Source organism: Electrophorus electricus, chromosome 3 (assembly GCF_041902795.1).
Source record: "Electrophorus electricus isolate QZ-2024a chromosome 3, ASM4190279v1, whole genome shotgun sequence".
NCBI lineage: Eukaryota > Metazoa > Chordata > Actinopteri > Gymnotiformes > Gymnotidae > Electrophorus > Electrophorus electricus.
Window position 1 is genome coordinate 5,835,464 of NC_137499.1, and position 26,529 is coordinate 5,861,992.

General features: G+C 43.6%; 1 protein-coding gene across 2 annotated transcripts in view; it reads left to right on the forward strand.

The window, feature by feature from the left end:
* chsy1 (chondroitin sulfate synthase 1) overlaps positions 1–26,529 on the forward strand; it is a 40,357-nt gene extending 13,828 nt beyond the window's left edge. Inside the window, exons 3-4 of one of the 2 annotated variants that reach the window (XR_003410268.3) lie at positions 23,699–26,142; positions 26,286–26,529. Coding sequence is in view for 1 of the 2 variants with exons in the window: in XM_027004534.3 (XP_026860335.2) it covers positions 23,699–25,294 (1,596 nt within the window). In the remaining variant the exon portion in view is untranslated. Of the gene's footprint in view, positions 1–23,698 lie in introns of both variants that reach the window. The other variant, XM_027004534.3, reaches the window with a different exon arrangement.

Genomic DNA, 26,529 nt, shown 5'->3' on the forward strand with positions numbered 1-26,529 from the left:
AGGATTGCATGATTCTTCAGACATCTCTATAAAGGCAGATATTAACTTTTTATCTGTGACTGTTTTATTGACTATAAAACATATCCATGCTGTTAAAGCTACTGTTTGCCCTGCCAAAGTGAATATTGGAAAACAATTGAAATTCTGAACATTCTATTTATAACAGACTTTGGATGGTCACAATGGATTTAAATGTTGTGGCCACTTCTGATAGAAAAGGGATGTAACGTTTTCATGCCAACAAGAAAATCAAAATAAACTGCTTGTTAAACAAGATAAGAGAATAAAGAGAAAAGATGAGGTGGTTTTTTTTATTATTCAGAAATGGGCTTGTTTAAGACTGCTCAGCTTTTATTTGTGATGCTAGGCTGGACTTTACCATCTTGCTAGACTTTCGTATGTTGTTGTTGATTAGAATTATTTCTGAACCTTTTAATGAGATGGAAAGGGGGCCCCCCATAGAGACTGCCTTTGCCCATGGCCTAAGAATTTCATTGAACGTCCCTGTTTGCATAATACTGGTACTGAAGCAGATTAGGTGAGTGCTTGGAATGAGGCCACGTTCCCCTTTTTACCCACCCACAAAGTAGGTTATTGGATCAGTGTAGACTTTCGCAATGATCCCATTTCTTGCACTGGTTTCTGTCAAGTTCAAGCTTGTTGGTAAAGGGCGCCCAGGTGCCGTCTTTCTTGAAACGGCTATAGTTGGTGAGCTGTTTTAGAGGTGACTTAAGTTCATTTTAAAGAACAGAAAGCGCAAGGAGTTGTAGATATTTTTTCACTGCATTTAATTTTTAAAAACCGTAAACAACTGATATGAGTCCTGCTGGTTGGTAAAGCTGTCAATAAGGTGCTATGATGATCTAGCATTGGGATATCTTAATGGAGATATAAACCAGCACCAATCAGCGCCTCATCAAAGGAGGCTTCACTAATAGGCTGGCTTGGCATATCCTTACTTTAGGCCCCTGTTCTAAACACTCGCAAAGTCTTCTGGGCCAACGACTCCAGCAGCCATGAGAAATCTGCCTTTGCCATGCCTACCTGGTAGATTTGGTTGGTTTTCCTCATCCTCTCTAAAAGCCAACCTTGTGCTGGCATGAGTGTATGTTCCCACTAATCAGATGCACATGCAGCTGGGGATACCAAATGCTCTTTGCATTTAAACACAGGTTGTATCAGGTTGGGAAAAGCTCCATTAGTTGAAGCTTATAATAAGGTGTGAGGAACCTGTTTTTACCAATACTGGCAGAAAGACTGCAAACTACTTAAAGTATCATATTTTTCTAACATCCAGCTGTAGACGGTCTGTTTTTTCATGAGTTTCAACATTGATTGGTCATTAGAACACTGGGGCAGAGATGTACTTCATTGCCAGGCAGTCATGATTCACAGCCATGACTGAAGTACATACTGTCCCGTATCCCCTGCTTCAGATGGAGCATTCCTAGCTCCGCAAGTCTGCCTTTCACACAGCATGGCTGACTGTTGCCAGAGACTTCTGCTAGCACCAAGCCATTTGTCTCACTTTTCTGTACTTTATATGTATATGTTTAATGCCCTTCTCTTTTCATCTTAGAACGCCTCTTCCCTGAACACCTGTTCCAGGAGCCGTTTAGCGGATGCTGAGGAACGCCGGCAGCATTCCCGATCCTACTGCCGCCGCACAGGGCCTAGGGCCCCTGTTCCTAGCATTGGGCTGCGGCTTGACTCCGATTGGCTCTGCCTGAACGCTGACTCGGCGTTATACTGAGGCAGCATTCTTAAGAAAAGGACAAGCTTTTGAGAAGGAATTCCCTGTCCTCCGTGTGTATCTGGATGTTTACGTATGTATTTGCGTGTGTGTGACGGGCATTCCTTCTGGCCTAGATTGACTGACTTATCTTGGATCGTGCAGGTATACGTGAAGCCTTGTTGCAAATCACTTTGAAAGAAAAGAAAAAAAAAATCCAAACCCTTTCTTTTGTTATAATGCTGCACTTGTAGTATATCTAGTCAAGAGATCATGTCACACTTTCACATTTCAGTGCTCAGATGTTGCCAACTGGCCTGATCCTCCACTGTTGCTCACTGTACAGGTCCATGCTGCAGTGCACTGGTTCTAGGGTAATTCGCAGCCATCTGGGAAGGATTCGGGAGTGCTGTGCAACGCAGGGCTTTCGGATCCACCAGGCGGGCCGTGTTAAACGGGCCGCTTAAGGCTCTGGCACGGAGCCCTTTGTCTCAGTGCATCTCTGCGCGCACCATCTGCTGACCAAAGCCAACGGCAAAATCGGTCCGAACTGAAAGGGACCAGTCATGGCTCCAGGGCTGCTAGAGATTACAGCACTGCTGGGCGTATTAATGCCACATTAGTGTCAGTATGGATTTAATGAATTCTAGTAAATGGGTTGAATTTCCTTAGCTTTATATTTCAGAAAACTGGCATAAACTAATTTGGAAAAAAATCCCAAGAAACAGGCATGTGCTCACCTTTTGCAACTCTTACTTTACCTCCCCAAAAACATTTAGCTATTTAGTCATTTAGCCTGTTAATGAAAGCATCAGTAATAACAGTGCTAAATACAGCCAATTCATGATGTGCCGACCTCATAGTTCATCACTGATCTAATAGGGAAAAGCCAGGCTGTAGAAGTCTGTTAGTGGATACAGCGTTGCGAATGTAGAAGCTGATGGGGAGAGTCTCTGCGAGTTTTTGCTGCATCTTTTGCGATGCTGAAACATCTGGTGCCTAGGGGACGATGGTGTAAGAGCATGCTGCAGAGAGGGGGCACTGTCAATCATGGAGCTGAGTGCCATCTGTGTTTTGTTTGGACCCACATCAAGTGACGCATGTGTTAATGTTCCCGTGTGTGCTATGAGATGCTAAGCGAGTTCCTTGGCGGGTCCGTGCGCATGCAGATTGACAGGGCGGTGCCATGACCGCTCCGGTCCCCGCGGGCACCTAATGCTCCATCTCTCATTCAGAGGACCTTGCTGCACGTCTGGGCAGTACACTAGGAGTGCACACGTGTGTAGCCTGATAAGTCCTTAGTGTCTCTCTCTCTCTCTGTCTGTCTGTCTGTCTGTCTCTCCCTTTCCTCTTTTCCATTTGTGCTATTGCTTTTGGACCAACAACAAAGAGATGAATCATGTGGTTGGAGACACGGGGTGCTCATTAGAATAAAACCAAGAAAACTCAGTGTGGTGGCCCAAGTCATTGTTGCTTTTGATTTTTAAGTCCTGTAACAAACAAATCCATAGGGGCTTCAGCAGCAGAGGAACCCAGATCAGATTTTTGGTTTTTTTTCCATGCCTGGATTTCGTAGACATTTTTCACCGCCATAGAGGAAAATGTAAAAAATAATAAAAAAGAGGCCGTAACTTGATGTGCTGAACATTTTTACTAGGCAGCCAAAATGGTGGATTGCTCTTGGAGCTGAAAGTACAGGGGGTTTGTTTTACCACCGCATATTCCACCTTTAGCGCCAGTTGGGGGTTGTGGACAGGCGTGTGTGGGGGGGCGGGGGGGGGGGGGTGTGAGGGAGAGCAATTATTTGCGTGTGAATTTGTTGAATGAAAGTGATTTTAGTAAAAGGTTGTCAGATGCAGCTCACTTCAGTACCATATGTGGACCAATTTGACAGTCTAGTCACTCATGGGGGACATAGGAAGTCATTTAGCTTAATGGGATCTGCACAGATTAGACTGTTTTGACAGTAGTCTCCAACAAAGATAAAACCGAAGGGTTGTCTCCACAGCCCAGAACACATTTTTCGATGCAATTAGTTGTCTTCATTTACTCATATCTTAAACTAAATATTTTCCAGTACACACTGTGATGTAGGAAGTGAGTCCCAGAAAATCTTTTCATTAAAGATATCAGGTGCCTTGTGTATCTAAGGCAAAAACATAAATTAGTATAATGATGAGACTCATGACCATAATGGAGTTAGTCTAAGTAATGTGTGAAAAGTAATGTTTTGGGCATAATATTTGGATGTAATTTTTCTGACTGATCTTAGTTGTCTCTGGTGATCTTAAAGTTGCATATCTGGTTAACACCCAGATATGTGAAGCAAATGTAATGTCTGCAGGTTCACCGCTGAGAAGAATCTAGATCTGACTTTTTTTAAAACTGGCTGTAGAAATGTTTAAAATGAAATTGACCGTTTTACACTTTTTGCATTATAGACACTGGCAAATGTCAAATGCATTTTGGAAAATCCTGCACATGCATAAAATGAGCGCATGTGTAACACAATCTTGTCTTTTTTTTTTTTCTCCTTTCTTTAATGCAGACTGCTTGTCAGGCATATATCCTACATGTAATACAGCGCTTGCTCTAAAAAGCTCAAGGTGTTAGTTCATTTTAAAGAAGTGTCCTCTGATTTCCAGGGATTCCTTTTGAAACAGGTCACACGTTGAGGCTTTTAATAAACCTTCAAGAACTTTTTCTATCTAATCTTATTAGTAGAAAGCAAAACTCAGGCTGTGCCTATTCTCTGCCCCCCAAGCAGAGTGAGGAAGAAACACTATTTCCTGTGTATGGAATTAAGAGAAGGTTGTATTGTCAGCTTCCCCCCCAACAGTAGGCTAGTAACATTTTGTTTCTTCCATGCACACCTCAGGAATTGTTGAAAGCTGGCCATCTGCAGATGAGCATGGGCTAAACATGCTTTATGCCTGTAGGAAAAGCATCAAACAGAACCTGCAAAAATCCTTGATCTTTGATCAAATGTGGCTTTGAAGGCCATCCGGTTCCTGTTTTTTTTGTTTGTTTTTTTTTGTTGTTTTTTTTTCTCTTCTCCCCCCTCCAGAAGAGGAAATGCAACTTGTGTAAAACACTGGAAGAGAGATGCAGCTGAATCTCATAATCCACCACCTACAGTGGAACTGGCTATGTAAGTTAGCTGTCGGGCAGAAATTCCTTTGCAACACTTTCCCTTTGCCAGCCTCCAGGGCAGAAGTCATAGGGAGGCCTAACCGCAGGAGATGGTATTTGAAGAAATAGCCAATTGTATAGTGTCATGCTTTGTTGTGGCACATAGATGGCCAACTTTTGGGGTAGAACATTTGAAGCTAAGATTGCACTATAATAGACATCTCGGCAATCTATTTAGCCTTGTGTCTGGCATGTAAGTTAACAAAAACTGGTTGAGTCTATTCGAATTGACCAGCCTAATAGACTCGCTTAATGATCAATAATTAGATTAGGTTCCCATTTGCTATTGATCCAATGAGTCTTCTATGAATTCCCAACAGAGTTATTCAATTCAAGAGTTGTTTTCAATTTCCTCTCCAAAAGGACATTGGTATTTTGCATGTCCTGTGTTCATATATTGCATTGGGTTTCAGTGCAGTCTAGATAACATCTTTAATAAGTGACCTATCATAAGCATGTCTGAAAATTTCTTCAGATACCCACCCAACAAACCAAAGAGAGAACCACATTTTGTGTGTGTGTGTGTGTGTGTGTGTGTGTGTGTGTGTGTGTGTGTGTGTGTGTTGTATTGCATCTATACATCCATAAAGTGCTAAAAGATCATTCCTTCTGTCGCTTGCATCTTACTTCACCTTCTATAGTATCCCTCTGGCAGCTTAAGTGTCTGGGGTCAGCGGTTGGGTCGTGGGCTTGCCTCGCCTGATGATTAAGCTCGTTTGTGGAGAAGTGCTGTTGCCATCACAGCAGCTTAATCGCAGGCCACATGGAGTTCGGGCCACCTGGCTGCCATTGCTTCTTTGCGAGTCCTAGTGCAGCTTCGGACACGGGACGAATGTGGAGGGGCGGCGAGCAAGTTGCTGCATTGTTCCGCCTGTCTGTCGAATGTCCCACTTCCTCCAGCAGTGTTTGTCCAGGAGAAGGCAGGGCGGAGGGCATATTGCCCCCACACCCATCTGAAGTCATTCTGTCTCTGGTGGGAGGACAAAAGGCTCTAGTCTGACTGCGAACCGTGAAGCATGCATCATCTGTGTGCCATTTCTTTCAGCTTTGAGAGTCTGTCCATTAACAATGCATCTATCTGGGAAATGCTTGCTCTCCAAAAAAATCAGAACATTGACTCCATGTGGCTACAGGGGGTAGTGTGTAGCTGAGGTGCTTTTAACTTGTCATGTATATAGCATTTACTGTTTGAGTTAGTCATTGCAGACTACATAGCAGTAATGTTTCCCATCCGGTATTTTTTGCAGCAAACTGTCAGTCAGTGTTCGCTAGTAGACATTAACAGGCATTGAATAGTAGACCGGGATTTTCATGCCTCATGCTCTTCTACAACGTGTGTGTGTGTGTTTGTGTGTGTGTGCATGACTATTCTGGTGGTCTGTGGCCACAATCTAGCTTTCACAGAGCCAAGCATAAACATTGCTTCGCTATGACGCACTTATGTGGCAGTCTCACAGGGGCACCTAAACTTCTATTTTGTGTAACCTGATTACTTCCTAAGCATCTTAGAGCTGAAGCTTTTGACCAGCTGTCTCTGGTGTACAGCATTCAATCCATAAAACTCGAAGTCCACTTAAAATAATTTTATCTCATTAGCTACCGAGGTAATGAGGCCTTTGGCCTTTCCTGCTTGTCCGGGTGAGGCCCTTTTTAAATTTATTTAATTTTGATCTGATTTTAATTATTTCGACCCCCAACTAATAGCAAGTGTGAATGAGCTCTCCCATGCAGTCGTGTGGAAAAACAAACACTGCTGTGCCCATTCATTGGGATTCCATCCAATGCAGAGAGACACTGGAACATGCCGAAGTCTGCGTCAGGGCACCCTGCTCAACGGCCTCGCGGTGTTGGGCTCCATACGTGTGTGTGTGCGCAACCCCTGCCCTACAGACATGGAGCTGAATGATGTTACTCCCGTGGACATGTCGACGAGTAGTGTATGCTGTAGAGTTCCTATAGAGCATGTGCACTCCATATGGGTGGTTCACTAAGATGGACGCAGTGAAACTGACTGCTGCAGGCTTTGGACCTTCCCAAGGGTTTCTTTGTTTTCTTAACCCCTGACCCCTTGGCTCCATCTGTGAGCCTACGTTTTATGACATGTTAGTGGACAATGGAGCACTCTCCATGGTGGAGCCTTACAAAACCCAAGAGGGCTTAGACTAGAGGTTGATCTTGAGCGTCTTCAACCAGACGTACAAGAGGAGGCAAAAGAAGAAATGCTTGCTTTTTTTTTTTGCTTTTTTCTTTCCTTTTTTTCTTTTCCTGATGCTCTACATCTATGGCAGGGATCAGAACTAAAGCTTAGGTTTTGCAACATAATAGAAATATAAATGATGTGGAGAAGTTGCACAAATGGGAGTTTTTAAAGTTTATATAAACACAACTCACCTTTTATCCTGTAGTCTAAATATAAGAACTGCTCAGCATTGTAGTTGCTGAAAGGAGCCAAAATGACTGACTGACTAATTGTCTGAAAGCAATTTCATTTATGTCTGTTTGCAAACAGCAGACCAAGGGATCATCTCGCCGGTCACGCTTGTTTGTAGTTGACTTGATTTAGTGACTAGCTTGCTAAGCGTTTGGTTTGAATTTCACCAGTGCCTTTTAAAGAGCTGCACTGTTACCATGGGGTCCTTTGTCAACTGCCCAGACTGCAGCGAGGATCGGGCTTACCCTGCTGGGAATCAGCTTTCGCAGACCTTGTTTGTCCCCTGAGATCCTGATGTAGATCTTCCCAACGAGAGGGAGAACAATAAGGATAGGTAGTAAGAGTCATGGCTCAGTTCCTGACAGCTGGTTGCCTCTCCTCCGTCCCCACACTCTGATAAATCTCCTGGAGGTCATTTAGGTTGGTGCTAATGGCTCTGCTAGTACAGGGCAGAGTTTTCCTTTTCCCAGCTTGGAGCCAACTTCCAAAGTGCCTTATGAGAGGTAGGGAGGGAAAGGAAAGGGAGGAGTGCTGTCTCCGAGCTTTTCTGTGCGGTCCTGCAAGGGGCGAGGTTGCTTCCCACAGGACCTGCCGCAGAATGATGTCTTTGTTTGCTGCCGAAGCAGGTGAAAACTCGGAGCCGGCTCTGATTGCCCGTGTCTTCGATGTACATTTTCACTATTACAGCATGTATCTGTGTTTGCATGTGTTTCTGGGGGGGCGGGGCGGGGGGGGGGGGGGGTGTATGAGGAGGAGCAGAGAGACCTGGAATGTCTTGCACTTTTCTCCCAGTAGTATTGAAGTGGGGCACTAAACAGGCTACAGGCAGTCCAGGTCCACAGCTCTCTCATAACATGGCCTCATTGGAATCTGTTCATTTTCAAATTTTCCATTGTCCGCTTGTACCTCAGAGAGTAAGACACCATCAGTTTGACATCAGGTTCATCCTGCGCAAAATATGTCTATGGTACCTGGACGGGGGCATTCCTATTGGACCTGCTACCTGGGTAGTCCTTTAAGCGCACATCAATGGTGATGTATTGGGGTTAACGTCACTGGGATGATTGATGGCAGCCTGCCACAGCGCACAGCTGTGTCGGCGGGTGAGAGCGAGGGGCCTCAGAGGGGCCCTGGTTCTGGCGGCGTATTCAATGTTGATGGACAGGAGATGTTCATTATGGTGGTCGTCCCCCCAGTTGTCATCAAAAGAGAAGCAATTCATCTGTCTTCGTTGTCATTCCTGATGGGAGAAAGCGGCCTGTTTTTGTGATGCTCCGTGAAGGAAACAATAGCTTTTATGTGGCAGTGCCGCTTTCAAAATTGCCATTGTGCTGTACGGATGTCATCCGTTCTGTTGGACAAGAAAAGCTTTGCATTTCAGGTTAGTAATTAAAGCAGTTTTCCCATGATTTGTAAATTGTCTGCACCACTAGATGCATTTATCTCTGCTAGCTGCTATCTCTTGCACTTCATCCTGGTCAATATATCTTTTTTGTGCCTGGTTAGTTAAAACATACTGAAATATTAACATCAAACTGCCCTACTGTTGTTAATTATTAATGAGTCCTTCAGATGTGGTGGCAGAAGCTGGACTGAAGACAGGCCTGATGGAGGCAGAAAAGAGCCTTAAGTAGCCACTTTTGGGTCTGGACTATAGTGAATGTGCACCATTTTGGCCCATTCTCTTTCCAAAGGGAGGGGGCGGGGGGCCTAGAAACACCAGGCCAACTCTCACTTTTTCCACCTTCTCATTCTCTTCTGCTCTGTGGAAAGTGCTGCTGTACTGAGTCATGCTGGATGGGACAAGCTGGTGATCGACACTTTAAACCGTCTAAGCATCTAGGGCATCCCATAGTGTTACGTATAATGGCCTGTTGCAATTAGGACTTTTGGAAGAGCTCCTTGACCACAGGCCTGGCCCGAGTTACCTTCTCTGGCCTGACCAGCAGAGGTGAAATGGAAAAATTCCATTCTCTATTTATTATTATTATTATTATTATTATTATTATTATTAATAATAATAATAATAATAATAATAATAATAGAGAGTAGGCAGCGAGGCATAAAACTTTGGATGGTGGTGTATATTGTGCTTTTGGTAATCCAGCAATCAGATTTATAATGTTGCTGAATGGTAGCCTATTTGATGATTATTTGGCTCCTTTTTTGAACCACCTGTAACCGAGCGTGCGTTAATGTATCCGAGAGGCAGCTATTTTTATGAAGATGTCAAACTCACTTTTGCCGTATTCCACCGAGATCAGTGCCTCGTGAACTGGGTCCTCCCTTCAAGTTTGGTGTAGTGTGGTTTTCCCCCTTTCCTACTCCTCCCATGTTTTTCAAAGCCTAAAGTTGATAATGAATCTTAATTGTTCATCATCCAGAACATCAGAACCATCATCTACTCCATGTTCCCTGTAATCTGTTAAATTCACAAAAAGCATCTGTTTACTGTGGTATTTTCCAAGTCTTCCATATTGAAATTCTCCATCTTTATAATCTGCTTGGCAATATTTGAAGTGATTTTTATGGAAAAGTTGATTACTAATGAGAATTGGAGAATTTTTCCATAACTTATGATTATGTGTTTTATATTTAGGTAATGAATAGACTGTTGCATTTTGAAGAAGCCAAATTGAATGAATAAATGCTCATTTGGCTTAAGGGTTTTGGTGCTTTTCTTCAGTGCTGTAGACCAGTGCCATTTATGTTTACAAGCTCTGTGTGTGGCTTACAGACAGAATCCAACTTGACCACTGACATATTCATCAGGTTTTTGTGGACCGTGGTCATATCTTAACATTCTTAATATTAACTTTTCTGATTCATTGTAATTGGCAGTCTAAAAGTAGAGTAGGTTGTTACAGACTGAATTAGAAAAAAGTAAAGTAGGTTGTTACAGACTGAATTAGGAAAAAAGGAAAACTGATGATGGGGGTTAAAGGAATATTTCACTGCTGTCCCGCTGAAGGCCAGAATAAATCCACGTAGCTCCTGACTACAAACTACATTTTAAAATTTCATTAAAATGTCACAGTTGCAGTGAGGCGGTGAATCAACCTCCATTTCCCTAAGCGTTGGGACATAAATTCCTTGCCTTCTAATTAGCCACAGGTTTCCTTTCTCCATGACACTCACTGTTGTAAAGTGGGGTTAGTTTGTTTAAATGATTTACTTAATCTAATTTAGCACTTTCCTGGTTTATGTTTTTATGCTTTGTGGTGTCAAATGCTTTAGTTTTGTATATTTTAAGTTTAGGCTTAGCTTAGGTTTCATTTGGTTGGATTTGTTTAGCTGCAAGTGACCTGAGTGAATGAATTGGGAATGCCAAGTGCTGACTGATGACCTTAAACTTCTCCCCTCTTGATGACTGATGGAGCGGGGTGCTATGCACCAGACGTCCCTGGCTCCTGTGATGCAAATTGCAGTAAGGTGTTGAGAGAGCATTGATTCTCCTGTTGGATTGGCTCTGGCTAGATAATGCAGTGTCCTATTTTACCTTCAATCACAATTCAGTCAGGCAGATGGAAAGAGACAGAGAGAGTCTGGTACCTGTGAACTGTTCAGCTAGACAAACAAGAATGTGTAAAAGTTAAGCATTAATGATTGGAATTTTGTCCTTAGTGTGTTCCAAAGGCATAAAAAGATTGCATTTAGAAAAAGTAATTTTGAAGTCCTTCAAGAGAGATCACAGTGTTTATTCTAAATGGCAGACTGTCCGCAGACCTCTCAGTATTGTAGAGACTTTCAAAACAAGGGGCCAGGAAATGGATGGCATTCTTATCAGGTGCACAAGTTTTTATTTAGGATGGTGTCGTTCCACTTTATTTGATTGCCTGGCCTAGACACGAATAGCTTGGTCCCCTTGGCCTGATGTTTGGAACACTCCTGGAGTAAAGGATGGAAAGTTGATATTGGTTTCAGCTATACCTTGTTCTGTTTTCGGCTATGCCTTGTTCTGATGGCAACCGTAGATTTCACATGGATATCTTCAGTGCAAGGAGAGTGACTGTCTATGTCCTAACACTGATGGATCTTGCATGCTCGTCCCCTCCTCTCGGCCTGCGTCCAAATGTGCTTCTGCTTTGATGGAGGAGAGCAGCAGAAAGAGGATCAGAGAAGAACGAGATCCATTAGCTTGGATAGTGGGAACTGCAGCGTCATCTCCAGATCAGTTCTGCACTCCTCAGGACAGTCACAACTGGCAGAAATTTCATCATGATAAAAGATGAGAACATCTCATGCAAGAAGAATTTATTGCAGTTCATCTGTAGCTGAGACAAGGACATGTTTCAAATGTTTTGCCTGTTGCTTAATTAGGTAGAAAGGCTAATGGTCTTTCTGGCATGGACAATTTTCCTCCTACGTCTGGAGAGCAGATTTTATTTGGAAATCAACCAACCTCTGAAGATTTACTGTTTTTCTTTGCCGATAGAACTCTCCTGATTTAAGATGAACAGTTGTTTTGTTTGGTTTTGTAAACCCCCCCCCCCCCCCCCCCAAGAAAGATCTGCTTTCAGTTAGTCTTTCAGTTAGTCTAATTGGATTTTACTGAACCAGTGTCAAGATATCAGCATCCTGTTTCTTTTGGTGCTACTTAATGAGGCATGTGGATTGTACAGATTTCAGACACTGTGCTGCCATTCCAGAAGCATTTTCATCATGACTGTTTTCCTTGAGCAGCCAGTTTTAAAGATGACGGGTTACATTTTTCTGACGCACTTTAAGTGTTTGGAAAGAGATTCCAAACTACCCGTGCATGGAACTTTCATACCATGCCGCATGAGGCCATGCAGTAGGAATCCCAGCACACCATTCAGGGCCTTCCACACACTGGCAAATTTGCAGACTTTTGTAGGCTCAAAGCAAATTTGCAATTAACCTTGGCAGGGGGTGGCTAGGTGGCTGAAATGAGGGCATGCCAAAAGGCAAAGAGATTATCTCACTGCATTCTGAACCCAATCTGTTTCCTTCACTGGGCACAGCATGAGGCTCATTGTGCCTCTCAGTTGGATGCTACCTCCACTGAAGATTGATAAACAGCATTAAATGGACTTTGCCTCTGTCTCACATGGGGGCCTTGGCACTTCGCTTGGTCCGGTGTTCCAGCCACGGAGGGGGTGCCGGGGCACAACAGCAGCATCTATGGCCACAGGTTTGAAAGGAAAGGCGGAAGGAAATTAGGATGATCAGTTGTGCCAGCTTTGACATGCGTTACTGATTGTGTTGCTTGGGCCGCTGATCTGCTCCGGGGTGCTAATGACTTGGTGCTGCAGCTGAGTTGCAATACTAGCACTGGGTTGGCGGTACAGGCCATATGTTCCAGCCGTGGCTGGGGGAGAGATCGGGTTCAGAGCCAGTGGTGTCGCTGGGGAAGGAAGGTTGTGTAAACCCTTGGCATGGTAATCTGTCCCCTCTGGTCTTGGCCATCACTGACAGCACTAGCAGCCGCAGCGATCTGTGGCCGTTCCCAGAACTCATTCTGCTGAAGACTGGCTGATCTGTCTTTCATTGTTCTTCTCTTTCTTTCTCTTATCCCTTTCTTGCCAGGTCATTCTCTGCTCATCTGGCCTTCTTCCTCCTCTAAATTTGTCTTCCTCCTCCCTCGCTCTTCCTCCACTGTCTGGTGTCTTGGCATGTATGTGACCTTTTTTTCTGTCTTAATTTTTATTCCTCTCAGTATGTGCTCTACCTAGCAGTGAGCAGTGGCCAGTCCCCATCATGGTCTGGGGTGAATATCATAACAAAGTCAGACTTTCCTACCGCAAGCAGGACTGCTTTGCCACGCTGTTTGTTTTGCTTTCCACGTCACCTTCCTCCTCCCTGCAGGTGGGATCAAAGTAAGTTGTTTAGACCCCCTATGTCTGATCAACACCTTACTCCTGGAGAAGCAGCTCTCCACCTCTCTAAACCCCCTCATAAGGTGCCTGTGTCGCTCCCTTTCTCCTCGACATGCCACTGCTTGAACCGTTGAGCTGGTTTCACACCGTCATGGCCCATAATAGGATTACAAGGGTTCACAAAGAATCTGTTGCTTCTCCTCCAAAGCTAAGAGAAACCTTACACAGTTAGTACCCTAATGACGAGAGCCAGCTGACATCTGCAGAACATGCAGCTTTAGGATGGGATGGCACTCAAACCACTGAGCACGGTTTCAATCCAGTCTGAAGAGGTTCAGACGCTTGTGCAGCCTAGCCAAGGTGGACATTTGTAGTCTTTAGCAATAAAGCTACATGCCTGCAGCACTTTGTTTTCTCTGGGTCTCCGCTGTCACCAGAACCTAATTAGCACTGGGTGAGTAAGGGTTTTCTCTTCAGTGAGTCTGCAGGCCTAGTGTGTTTTCCCAGCCGGTAGAACAGCTGCTTTAGCTTCCAGCTTGCTTCTTTTTCTTACACTTAACATATGTGCTGTTCCATCAAGAATAAAGCACTAATGACTTCAGCTGCCACATTGTCACAAGAAAAGAAATGGCTCATTTACTGTGTCTTGACCATTTTCAAAGTGCCAGTTTCAGGTACTGAAAGAAAAAGGTTCAGGTATAATAGATGTGGAAATGTTTTGAAATTTGCTGGGATGATACCTGAAGACAATGACCTACACATCAAAGGAGCACAGGCTGGAGGGTGTGTTTGACAGAGAGAGGGAAGCTTCATGTTTGAATGGGAATTTGGGAAAACGTGAGCTATAATCTATTCTGGACCCGTCCCATGCTGTGTTTAAACATCCATTTGTGGCGGTGGTCCTCCTTTTGAGCAACAGTTGGATTCTATAAACCTAGCAGGGACTGATTGGTGCAGTTTGAAGTTTATTTAGGGCAGAGACACTTTACAGATTACATGTCATCAAGGCTCTTTTTTTAAAACTACTGTTTCTGTCTTTTTCACTTTTAATCATTTCATTGATGTATAAACTCTTGCAGAGGCTTGTCTTTTTCCCTGAAAAATGCCCATGCTTAAATTCCTCCTCTTCCTCTCAATCTCTTTGGTAAGCCAGTGAACCACCAATGCTACACATGCATATTGCAGTCCACCACAATGGCATTACCACCGTCAATTAAAAACCAACAACAAAAAAGTCTAACCTTTTTGTTCAAAAGAATTTTAATTTGGGCCTTTCTTTGGAGTTTGACAGCTTATCTTATTTTTAAATGCCACAGAACGTTTGCCTAATTTAACAACTGTAGTCTGACTGGCCTGTCGCCTAAACCGGGGAGCTTGGTTCATTCAGGCGTGCTCTACCATGAAGGAAACAGTTTGATTTGGCTTTCTCTGTTTGTAAAGTCTACATGGAGATTAGTTGATTGTTTAATTTGAAACCGATTATAATATTGTGCATAGAATGTTCATATATTTAATTGGTCAATTTGATTTATTTTGCCAGTTTTAGGAATGCATATGGATTCATAACTATTAAGAAGCCTTTATATTTATAAGTAAACTAAAGCCATTCTTAGCCATTCAGTTCATGATATTTTTTTAAGGGTTTGACATTTCTGTAACTGGGGACATTTTTAAGATTTATCGAACAAAATTAAGCCAGGAATGAAGTGCAGGAATAAACAAAGATTAATTCGAGAGTGGTGGGATTAAAAGATTACCCCTCACTTTTTCTTACCCTGGTTTTAAGAAGGTTGGGCAGGTTTCTTGTGGCAAAGTATTATTATGTCATCAGATGTTGCAAGGTGCTGCAGTTCTGCCTACGTGACCAGGCTTTCTTGGGGTCCACCTTTCCCTCTCTCCTCCCAGGTGTGAGCAGAGGAGGACCATGGGATATCCCTCTTATTGTACTGCCGTATCTACAGACAGACTCTCTCTCTCTCTCTCTCTCGTCCATCTGTCTCTGTCTTTGTTTCTTTCTCTTTGTCTGTTCCTCTTTCTGTTTCTTGATCTGTCTGTGATCTTATGATTCCCCCTGCCTTTATTAGTCCCATAACAATGCTAAACCGAATGACACCTATGAGTCCTCAGTCATCCACGACCTTTATTTAATGATGGTTTGGAATGTAGTTTCTGGGCTTTTGCTCATTGTATCACTAAACATCAACTTTGATGCAAGCACAAGTTTTTCACTTTTCTACTGGATAGATACAAACTATAACTATAAACTATATGTTAAACCTTAGTGTTCTTCTGGGACAAAGTCTAATGAATTATTTATATTAATCATTTATATTACATGAAATGTCTTATATTTGTGAAATGACCCGAGTAGATCAGACTAAACGGTAGACTGTAATTCATTTATAGTGTCAGCTAATGGAGAGTTTAGCAGAACAAAAGGTGGAAAACACAGTGCTGAATTCTTCCATGTTGCTTTTGTGTTTTGTTTAGTAGTGAAATGGAGCACATTTCTACATACATTGTGCCTGTGGCCAGCTGTTTAGTATTCATATCGTTATCTAAAAGAAGCAGCGGGGTTTTTAAGCTAAAAAAAGATCCCATCTCGCTGCCTCAGTGCCGCTTTAGCAACTCAGCTGATATCTTGCCCCATCTCTCTCGTATCTGAAGTGGCGTTTTCAGCCTTTTTTGGTCGTATTTTATATGCTCTCTGACCACACCTAATGTGCTTCTGCCTTCTTTGGCTTTGATCCTTCCAAACCTCCTCCGTCCCCATCTCTGAGTCTCTGACGTGCCTCTCTGGCAGGGGCCCAGGCCACAAATGACCAACCGTAAGTTTTCTTTTGCACATGAAGGCAAGTTAGAACTCCTCTATGGCAGTAAACAGCAGCTACAGCTCTACTGCACACACTAGTCTTGTCTGGCCTTCATGTCCCCAAATGAACCAGTTTAAGTATATTTATTCATGTTTTTGGCTATTACTCTGTTGAACCAGACTTGGACTCAACTGGAATGAAGTGTAATGTGCTGTTATAATATTCATTACAGGTTTTGAAGTATAGAAATGGTGGCCTCAGTCCAGGTTCACAATGATATGGTGTGGAACAAGTCTGGTTGCTTACACTTGATGTAATGTTTATAGAAAGTTTAAAAATCCATCTTTATTAAATCCATTCTCTCTCTCTCTCTCTCTCTCTCTCTCTCTCTCTCTCTCCCCCTCTTCCCCCCCCTCCCCTTGTTATTTTGGCTAAATGAATAAATGAGACATGCTTCTTGGAGGCCTGAATCTAGTTTGCTGTTCTGAACATGCTTTAGCCATAAACAGGTAATCAGAATCAGGCTTCTTGGCTTTGAGCGAGATCTGTCTTATGATGCTTCGTTTCAATATACAAAACAATGAAATATTGGTTTTCTTCTGAAATCACGCAATCTTTTAAGGCTATCAGTGCACTCTGGAACTGGCAGCTTTGTGCTTCAGAGACTCTTAGCACGTGGTGCCTTGGCCTCTATCTCCGTCCACCGTGGAATGAGGAGCTCCTGTTCCCTCAGCTTCTGGCTCAGCTTGCTGACACCCTCCAGCCCAAACTCGAGCTGACATTTCTGCCATTTTTTTCCCTCGGTACAGACCTCCTGCTCCTCCTTTCTCCTAAGACAAGTTGGATTTATGGCTCCCAGTGTAACAGCTGCCGTTGCCAAGACTGGAAATCTGTCCTCAAGCTTGTTAGGGTAGACGAGCTTTCAGTATCATCCCCCAAATGCAGACTTGATGATGGAATATTGAAGAGTTGATCTTAATACACTTGTCAATTATTGGGAAATTAAGATTTTGGAATATACTGTTTTGCTTTGTCTCAAAAACATTAGAGACAGAAAGGATCTGTGTACACAGCCTATAAATGCCCATATTTGGCCTGATCTTAAGCAAGTAAACAGACTATTGCAGTATGAATAAGACATTGTCAGTAAGCAACAGAACAGCAGAGGTGGTTCCTTGCTACACCCCAGAGAGCAGAAACAGATATAGACTTTCTGTTCGCTGTAGAACGGATTTAGATAGCAAGCTTATTTTGACTGTGGTGTGTGTGTTTGGGCGTCATGCTGCCCTGTTGTGCTTCACTATCGTGTGTGTGTGTGTGTGTGTGTGTGTGTCACTCAGACTTATCACACCAGTGTGCCCTTGGGAACTGGGCATTCTGACCCAATGGACGGGGGACTTCCTGACGTGTGTGATTAGTTTGTGCCTGAATGCCAAAACTCTTGAGTGGAGCCAGGAGACTCTTCTGTGTGCCCTCTTATCAAAACAGATAACTGACTCATTCTGTTTACTTCATATGGTAGATAGCGACCATGGAAGAAGATGAATGAGGTGACTTGTTTTTCCTCCACCGCACCATTATGACTTGACACCTGCAACTTCGTTGTTTTACACATTTTCTCTCTGCAAACACTCAGCACGTTGCCATTTTTGTCAAGTCATGTAATGTGTGAGAGAATGGCTATTGCACGTTTCTTACTGATTCATTTGTGGTAGTGTTTAAAATATTGCATGTCTCTGCACTCTGCCAGGACGGTTCCTTCACAGACTCCATCACCAGATCCTCAGCGGTGGTCAAATTGGGTCAGCCTGGCCCGGTTGCCCGCAGTGTTTCCAGACTCTCTCCTTTCCGACACGCCCTATGCAGCTGAGGTCGTTGCTACTGTCTCCTGCAGTTGCTACCGTTTTATTCCTGTGGTCAATTAATTTCCCACCTACTGGCTTTTCCCACCCTTCCGTCACTGGCCTACTTTTTCCATGTTCCCCTCCAGTCTACCCAGAGGGTAATGCAACTAACTGCTGGGAGTCGCACAGTCGCACAGTCTCCACATTTCTCTCGTATAGTCCCAGATTACAGTTGCAACAGCTGGAAGATTACCCCATCAAGACTACGCTGATCCGCTGGCACGAACAAGATGGCACTGATGAAAGAAAGCGCTCCTTCCAGTTTGACTTTCATTTGCGCCTTGCTGCTGTCATGTAACAAATCTTATTTAAAGAGGCACTCGGGAGCCGAGGGTGAGCTCGGCTGTCTAGCCGCACCTGGGCACGGCGTTCCGGAGGAAAAGGACGGCTCTCCTCTGTCCGCGTAACATGCAAGCCTAGTTCCAGCGACTTTTATTTGACAAGTGCAGACTGATGAGCTTTCTGTGGGGCCTTAATCCTCCTGTGCCCTTGGGTATATCAAGGTAAAAGGTATCCAGTGAAATTAGAAGCAGTTAGACAGCTCCCCACCACCATGACCCTTATCGGTCAAATTGAAGGCTCCCTTGGACCAACTAGTTGCCATTAACACTTCATACATTTGTTCAGCATGTTCAGCATCACAGGACAATCTCAACTGTCCACCATGCATAATTCCCCAAAACTGACTTCAGTCACTGTGTTGGACACAAAGAGCCTGTGCGCTGTGCTTATCTTACTGTGTCACACATGCAGGTCATACTGCTTCATACTGCTGCATTCGTACTCTGCTATAATAAGAGCTGACCCATGACCTGATTTTGTTGTGTTGGTTGGTTGGTTGGTTTGTTTTTGTTTGTTTGTAGTACTATAGCGAATGGCACTAAAGGGGCCTTTTTGTGGCTTGCTCTGCACGCAGAGTCTCTGCTTTGAAGTCCTACTCTGGGGCACCTTTTATCTGCAACATGTGGACCTTGAAAAATATGGGGTCAAATAAAGCCATCACTTGTCGACCGCTTATTGCTTCGAATGTCAGGAGCTATGAAACACTTCAATAAATGGAGTGGTGAGGAAAATGGCCTCTTCCTGGAGTATCACCCTGTCCGCCCTTTATAGTGATCTTAAGTGGCTGATTGTTTGCTAAATGACTGACACCCAGGTGCTGAGGACTAAATTACTGGTTTTTCATTAAAAGTTCATCCATGTCCCTAAAGTTTGATGACAGGAGGCCCACAGACAGTGAAAGACGAAAAGGCTTCACAGACGTTCAATGGATCCAGCCAGGAGAACTGAAACTGAAAGCTGTGGTCCGTGTTCCTGCAGCAAACGCCTTTTGCCAAGTTCATATAATGGGCTAATTGTTGAATTCCAGTCCTGTCTTGGAGGGGGTGGACGGCGGGCAATTTGTACTAAGACGTTAACAGTGAACCGTTGAGAATCTTTTGCTGTGTTAATATGCATGGGATGAATAGGAGGATTAGTTACTGGTTGGCGGAATACCCTCTTAAGGCAGAAACGACTGCTTGTTTCCGCAAAACCGAATAATCCCTTCAATTCTGTGGAAGGGAAGGAATAATCCCTTTGATACAGCCGATTCGCATCGTCCCCCCCGTTCCAAGCCGCTCATCCTCTTCAGGCAGTGTGCCGACCTGGCCCGCTTACAACGCGTTAATTGCGACATGACTAATGGCACTCATGACAGGAGCCAAGATGGTGGCGCGCGACATTAATTTCTCGCCCTTGGTCAACATCCCCTTTGGCTACATGGAAAGCAGCCACGGCGTGATCGATCGTGTCCGCAGGGACCCCTTGGAGTTCTTGAGCGGGGCAGGCTGGTGTATTGTTCTGCAAAGGTTCACAGAGGTGGTGGGAGAATGGTAGTATGTGCCCAGGTGCCCCCCCCAGTCTGATGAAAATCCCCTTCAGTCTATTTGAACCTGAAAAGAGCAAAGAACGAGGCCTGCCAGTCGGACACTGGAACAGACGATGGTCCTTTCATACCTTCCCGCACTACCAAGAGTAACGGAATTTTTTTATTTTTGTATTTATTTTTTTTTTAAGCCTTAATGCCAGTTTAGAGAAAAGGAAAATCTGACAATTGCACGTAAAACCTGACCAGCTGTTTCACTGTGTTACCTGTGGCTAGGAGTACCTCTTGTATCTAGGTCAACTGTCCTGTAATAGGTTTATTTAGCTGGCGTCCCTAAGCAGAGATCAGGGTGTTGTCTGTAAAACTTTGCCGACCATTTCAGTCTGTTATGTCTGGACTATTTTTAATATCCTGCCGTCTGTCTCTGTAATATCCTGACTTAGACTTCAGCCACTTTTCAAGCAAATGTTGGATTCAGTTTGGTCCTTTTTCTCGTTTTTGAGGCCAGGATTTTTACTCAGAGGTAGGTTGGATGTTTTTTTTTTTTTTTTTTTTTCTTTTCCTTTCCTGCAGAATCTCATGGCAATTAATGCTTAAGAATATATATCTCTTATGGGCCCATTGGGGTTAATATGGAGATATTAAAATCTTAAACTGTGCCCCTTTTACAAGCCAACTGAATCCCGGAAATGTTTCTTTTGTCTCTTCCAGTCAACATGATACTGTGTTTGTTTAAAAGAAGCCGCCTACTTATCTTGGCTAAATTAAACACTAAAAATGGAATTATGCACTTATACAAGTCTCTTGTGTTTCTAATAATAAATGTGAAATAGGTACAGTATCTATTAGTAGGTGCCTCATATTTGCAGAGATGCATGCTATAGAGGAGGATAAAATTTGTGTCCCAGCTGTGCCATGTGCCTTCTGTGGCTGGGTCTCCAAAGCCTTAACATGTGTCTGGAATCATTTATAACCCTTCAGGCAGTGGAGTCTTTGTGTGGTCACCCATTCCATTGCAGGGTTTTCTAGACATGATGGCATGCTGCCCTGTTGCACGCCATCAGGTGGACAGTGATCACACATACGATATGAGGCCCATGGGTTAGATTATGTACAGTATGCATAATTATTCGATGGCAAAAGAGCAACTGCACTAGGAAGGGACTAACTACAAGAAACTATAGAAGAACACTGCTGCAAACAGAACAGCAAAATTGATTTCATGTGAACCAGGAAAAATCTATAGAGCAGTAGTGGGACATGACATGGCCATGAAATGCAGTAATACACACACATGTGCGCGCACACACAGGAAGCAGTGGATTAGCAAACCACTTTTCACTGAGAGAAACCACTGCAATGGTGTAGACTGACTATTATTAACTTAACTCAGTATGCAAGTTGAGTGCGCGTGAGCATGTGTGTGCATGTATGTAACTAGCAGACTTCATTTAATATTTTATTTACTCACACTTGAGCTGTTCTCTTTGTGGGGGAGCATTACACTATGGTGGAGCCGATTTAAAAGGGTGTAAAAGCAGTTTTCAGTTACATGCACGAGCGGCAGTGGGTGCATAGTTTTACTCAGCAGAAAAACTTGCATCTGTTGCAAGTTGTTGTTGGTTGGTTGGTTTTTGTTGTTTGGTTTTGCCCTGTGACATGTCTATCCACAGATTCTTGCTCAGAGTTGCCTCTTGGAGCTGCGAGACTGCATGCAGAGACACCGCAAGACGCCCATTCAGCAAGGAGCTGATTTATTATGAGCATGTTTACATGTGTATGTGTGCGTGCGCACACACCCCAAAATCCCATACACAACGTTCTACACACCAAAAACACAGCAGCCACAAAGGCTGACATGGAGAATTATAGCCTACATGTGAACATAATTCAGGAAATATTCATAAATGACAAAATGCCTAATGATACACTCTGGGAATTAAGGCTCTTTTAAGTATTTGTTTATGGGTTCTTTTGAAGTTGGGATTTTCCAGAAAAGGACAGAGCTGTGAAGCCAACAGGTTTAGGCTGGCATCATTTGGAGCACAAACAATATTTATGTGGAGACTTATCCGGAGTAAATTTGAAGCATTTGTACCAAAACACTGCAGAATGTTGTGATCTATGATTTCAATGCAGACTCTGAAATGTCTATTTTATTGTCACAAAAAGGAAGGCTATTGCTTCTAGACAGTTACATTATATATGTACATATGTACCTATTGTTTGTTAATGTTTTAGTGACCGTTTCCTTAACCTGTTTTTCTTGGTGCTGAAGTTAATTATTCGCAGTTGTGGCATTCTGAGAGTTGAGTCACATTTGATATGATCTGTGAGAGATTTGTCTTCTAAGAATCTTGATCTGATTTACTGTACTTGGTCATTAGGTGTGTCGTATGTTGGGGAAGCTCCTAGTGCATGTTTTGGAAAGTTTCTAGAGCAAGGGGGGACCTCACAATGATATGGTTTACTGTTGATCCACAAACTGTCATTTTCAGTGTAAACCATGCATGTTTTTCATAGCTAGTGAATAAAGAAACCCTTTATAGTTGCTTTGGTGAGACGCCCCTGCTATTATGGTTTTAGTGTGGCTCTGATAGAACGCCAATGACTTGGTGTAAGTCAGTCCCTTATTTCAACTTAATCTGCAGTGGTACATGAGCCTATTAATTTAGGCCACATGGTCCACTAGTATTAGCCCCGTGAGGCCGTTGTCATGCCAACACCACGTCAGCACGAAGGGTTTTTCATCAACTGTCCTAAATGTCCACAAAGGATACCTTTGCATTTAGGATTTTTGTAGAAATTATGAGGTATTGACACTTTATTTGCACTGACTTTTATAAATCCTCTTATTAAAAAGAGGTTTTTTTGTTTGTTTTTATTTGTTTTTGTTTTGTTTTTGTTTGTTTGTTGGCTTCTCCTAGTCAGAGGTTTGTTGTCTGCAGTAAGTAAGAAATGGCCCACGTTTGCCAGCCATCTATTATGACCTTTTAAAGGTGAAGTGACCGAGGTTGACTACAACCACTACTTTCATTTCCAGACATGCCACTCAGTGTTCATTACCTCGAGCCTGTAATGATCACAGTGACCAGGTCAGCATCCATGAGGGAATTGCTGTAATGAGTTACGAAAAACTAAGTCAGGAAAGCACCCAGTAGTCGGCTAATTAGAGGGCTTGCTTACTTACAGCCGCAGAGGAGGGAAGAGTCAGACAGAGCTGCCTGCCTCTCAGACACACAGCTGGAGGCCTTTCTCAGGTCACTATATTGTTTACTGGTGCCCTGTCCTGTTCACAACCTGAGCCAGTTCTTACTTTCCTTTACTTGTAAAGACTGAAGTTGATTTTACATGGTGCAGTCTTTTTTGTACCAAGAGCTGGCAGTACATGAGTGTTCTTTGGAAGAACTCTTAACATTATACATTGTTTTTGTTTGTTTGTTTCAGTCCCTTGTATGTTATGGGATTCAGAAGAAATAGGAGGTGTTTTTACATTTTTTTTTTTTTTAATAAAGTTTTTGTTCAAGGCTGCCCGTGATGGTGTTCTGTTTCTCTTGTTTTTCAAGACCACAGTTTCTGTGATCAGGAGCTAACAACAATTCCTTTAGTTTGCAAAAAACACATTTGCTCCATGAAAATTGTATAATGTTCATGTTAAATTTGTATAGCTTCTTGCATAGTTGTTAGAACAGAACTTGCCAGCCACTGCACTCGGTAATATGATTCTACAGGAACTGCGCCCATAAGTCATTTTAGTATCTTTCTTTTGTGCAGATAAATCGTTATTGAATACCTTGATGAAGTCATGTTCAGTGTGTGTTAAATGACATGAGATCTGAAGACAAAAACTGAAGCTTGTATAGTAAGAGTGTATATGGCACAATTGATTTTATGTTCATTTTTCTTTTCCTTTTTCCAGATGCAGCAGCTGTTTTATGAGAACTACGAGCCAAACAAGAAGGGCTACATCCGGGATCTCCACAACAGTAAAATTCACAGGGCAATCACCCTCCATCCAAACAAGAACCCACCTTACCAGTACCGGCTCCACAGTTACATGCTCAGCCGCAAGATTGCCGAGCTTCGTCACCGCACCATCCAGCTCCACCGCGAGATCGTGCAGATGAGTCGCTACAGCAACACGGAGGTGCACAAGGAGGACATGCAGCTTGGCATGCCGCCCTCTTTCATGCGCTTCCACCCGCGCCAGAGAGACGACGTGCTTGAATGGGAATTCCTTACTGGCAAGTATATCTTCTCCGCCCTGGACCTGCAGCCCCCGCGCCGCGGTATGGACTCCTCCCAGAAGATGGCGCTGGATGACATCGTCATGCAGGTTATGGAGATGATTAATGCCAATGCCAAGACACGAGGTAGGGTGATCGACTTCAAGGAGATCCAGTATGGCTATCGGAGAGTCAACCCCATGTACGGCGCAGAATATGTGCTTGACCTGCTGCTGCTTTACAAGAAGCACAAGGGCAAAACCATGACTGTGCCAGTCAGGAGGCACGCGTACCTCCAGCAAACGTTCAGCAAGATCCAGTTCCTTGAGGAGGACGAGATGGATGCCCATGCGCTGGCCGCTAGGATCAACCAGGACTCTAACTCGCTCTCCTTCCTCTCCAGCTCACTCAAGATGTTCGTGCCCTTCAAGCTCAGCAGCTCGGGTGCCGAGCAGCATGAGCCAAAAGAGAAGAAGGTCAACATCCTGGTGCCACTGGCGGGACGCTACGACATCTTCGTACGCTTCATGGCTAACTTTGAGAAGATCTGCCTCACCCCCAACCAGAATGTCAAGCTCCTCATCCTGCTCTTCAGCACGGACAACAACACTGAGCGCATCAAGCAGATCGAGCTGATGAATGAGTACCACCTGAAGTACCCCCGCGCAGACATGGAGATCAAGACAGTGTCAGGCCCCTTCTCCCGCGCCCTGGCCCTGGAGGTCGGCTCGGCCCACTTCACCAACGATTCTCTGCTCTTCTACTGTGATGTGGACTTGCTGTTCACAGCCGACTTCCTGAAGCGGTGCCGTGGAAATGCCATCCTCGGGGAGCAGGTGTACTTTCCTGTCATCTTTAGCCAGTATGACCCCAAGGTGGTCTACGCGGGAAAGGTGCCGAGCAACAACCACTACGTGTTCACGTCCAAAACCGGCTTATGGCGACACTTTGGCTTCGGCATTGTCTGTGTATACAAGCAGGACTTGGTCAAAGCTGGCGGCTTCGACCTCTCCATCCAGGGCTGGGGGCTGGAAGACGTGGACCTCTTCAACAAATTTGTCGAGTCGGGGATCAAACTGTTCAGGAGCACAGACACTGGCATAGTGCATATCCATCATCCCATCATATGTGACCCCAACCTAGACCCCAAACAGTACAAGATGTGCCTGGGTTCCAAAGCCTCATCCTACGGTTCAACACGGCAGCTGGCCGAGCTGTGGCTGGAGAAGAACGACCCTGGCGTCCAGAGCTTCTCCATTTCTAATAATGGCTCAGTAAGGACAGCATAGGCCTTCTGCGAGCCTGGACCTGCCCCTGTCTGTCTTCCTCTATGGTGTTTGCAACTACCTAATTTATTTTTTCATAGCAAAGACTTCTGTGGATATATTTTGAAATAACTTCTTTTATAAAGTATACAAAAACAGCACAGACACCGATTTGACTCTTCAGACCTGGTTAACAAGGGCCCGAGGTATTGGAACACGAAAGCCAATCATGAACATATGTATTTGTGTTGCCTCGTATGAGGAATCTAAGTATGCTGTGTACCTCAGTGATGTGCATACCAGTCACAGTGTGTTGTGGAGGGTTCCAGGTTTCAGATGTGCACATGTGGTGTTGGGAAGGGAAGTTTAATGTATTCTTATTTGTGAATGTTTACAGGATGGCACACAAACAAGTGATGCATCCTCTGAAAAGTCGACAATAGAACAAACTTAATTATTGCAATTAAGGGCCATAGACCATGTCTTAATTTCTGTTGTTTTGCCCTCTTATGTTCTGTAATGACACTGTTGTGTGCGTGTGTTTGATTTATTTTATTTTTTCTTTTTATGAATTGAGTTTGACTTTTGTGAACAAAACTGCTGGATATTTGTTTTGACGTTTCCAACTCGTTCCCGCTGTCTAATTTATTGAATGCAGTCTAATGTAACATTAGCAGGCTGAGATTATGTATGTTAGTATTGTACAACTCAGTCAGAGTTTTGTTACTTTTTTTTTGTCTTTCTCAAATTCATTTGGTTACCAAAGAGTTTTTGCACATTTGCTGTAGGTATTGTCTGTGTGTCAGAGTGTGTGCATGTGTGTATGCAGGCAGTGGAGCTGTCATGAACATGAAATGAGCTCGAGGATGGAGGTACTGGCCATCAAATTATATACAACTCTCCAAAAGCATATTAACTAGTAACATAGAATTAGTCACACAGGAATTTAATTGTTTCACCAAATGTGCACAGCTTTTTAATTTTTTTCTTTATTTGATTTTCTTAAATGCTGTAGACCAATCTGCAGGATATCGCTAAGTCATTCCTCCATGATGGAGCTGTACTCCGGGCCGGGGGCAGCGTTTACCCTCTGCTTCACCTTTGGGACTTGTGGACTGCTCTGACAATGTTGTACACTCACTCTGTCTGGGGCGTTTTATTTTAGTTTTTTTATTTTGTTTTTTTGTACTTCTGTTATAGCCCCCATCCAACTGGGAAAAGTTATATATTTAATAATAAATAGAAAAAAGTTTGTTAAA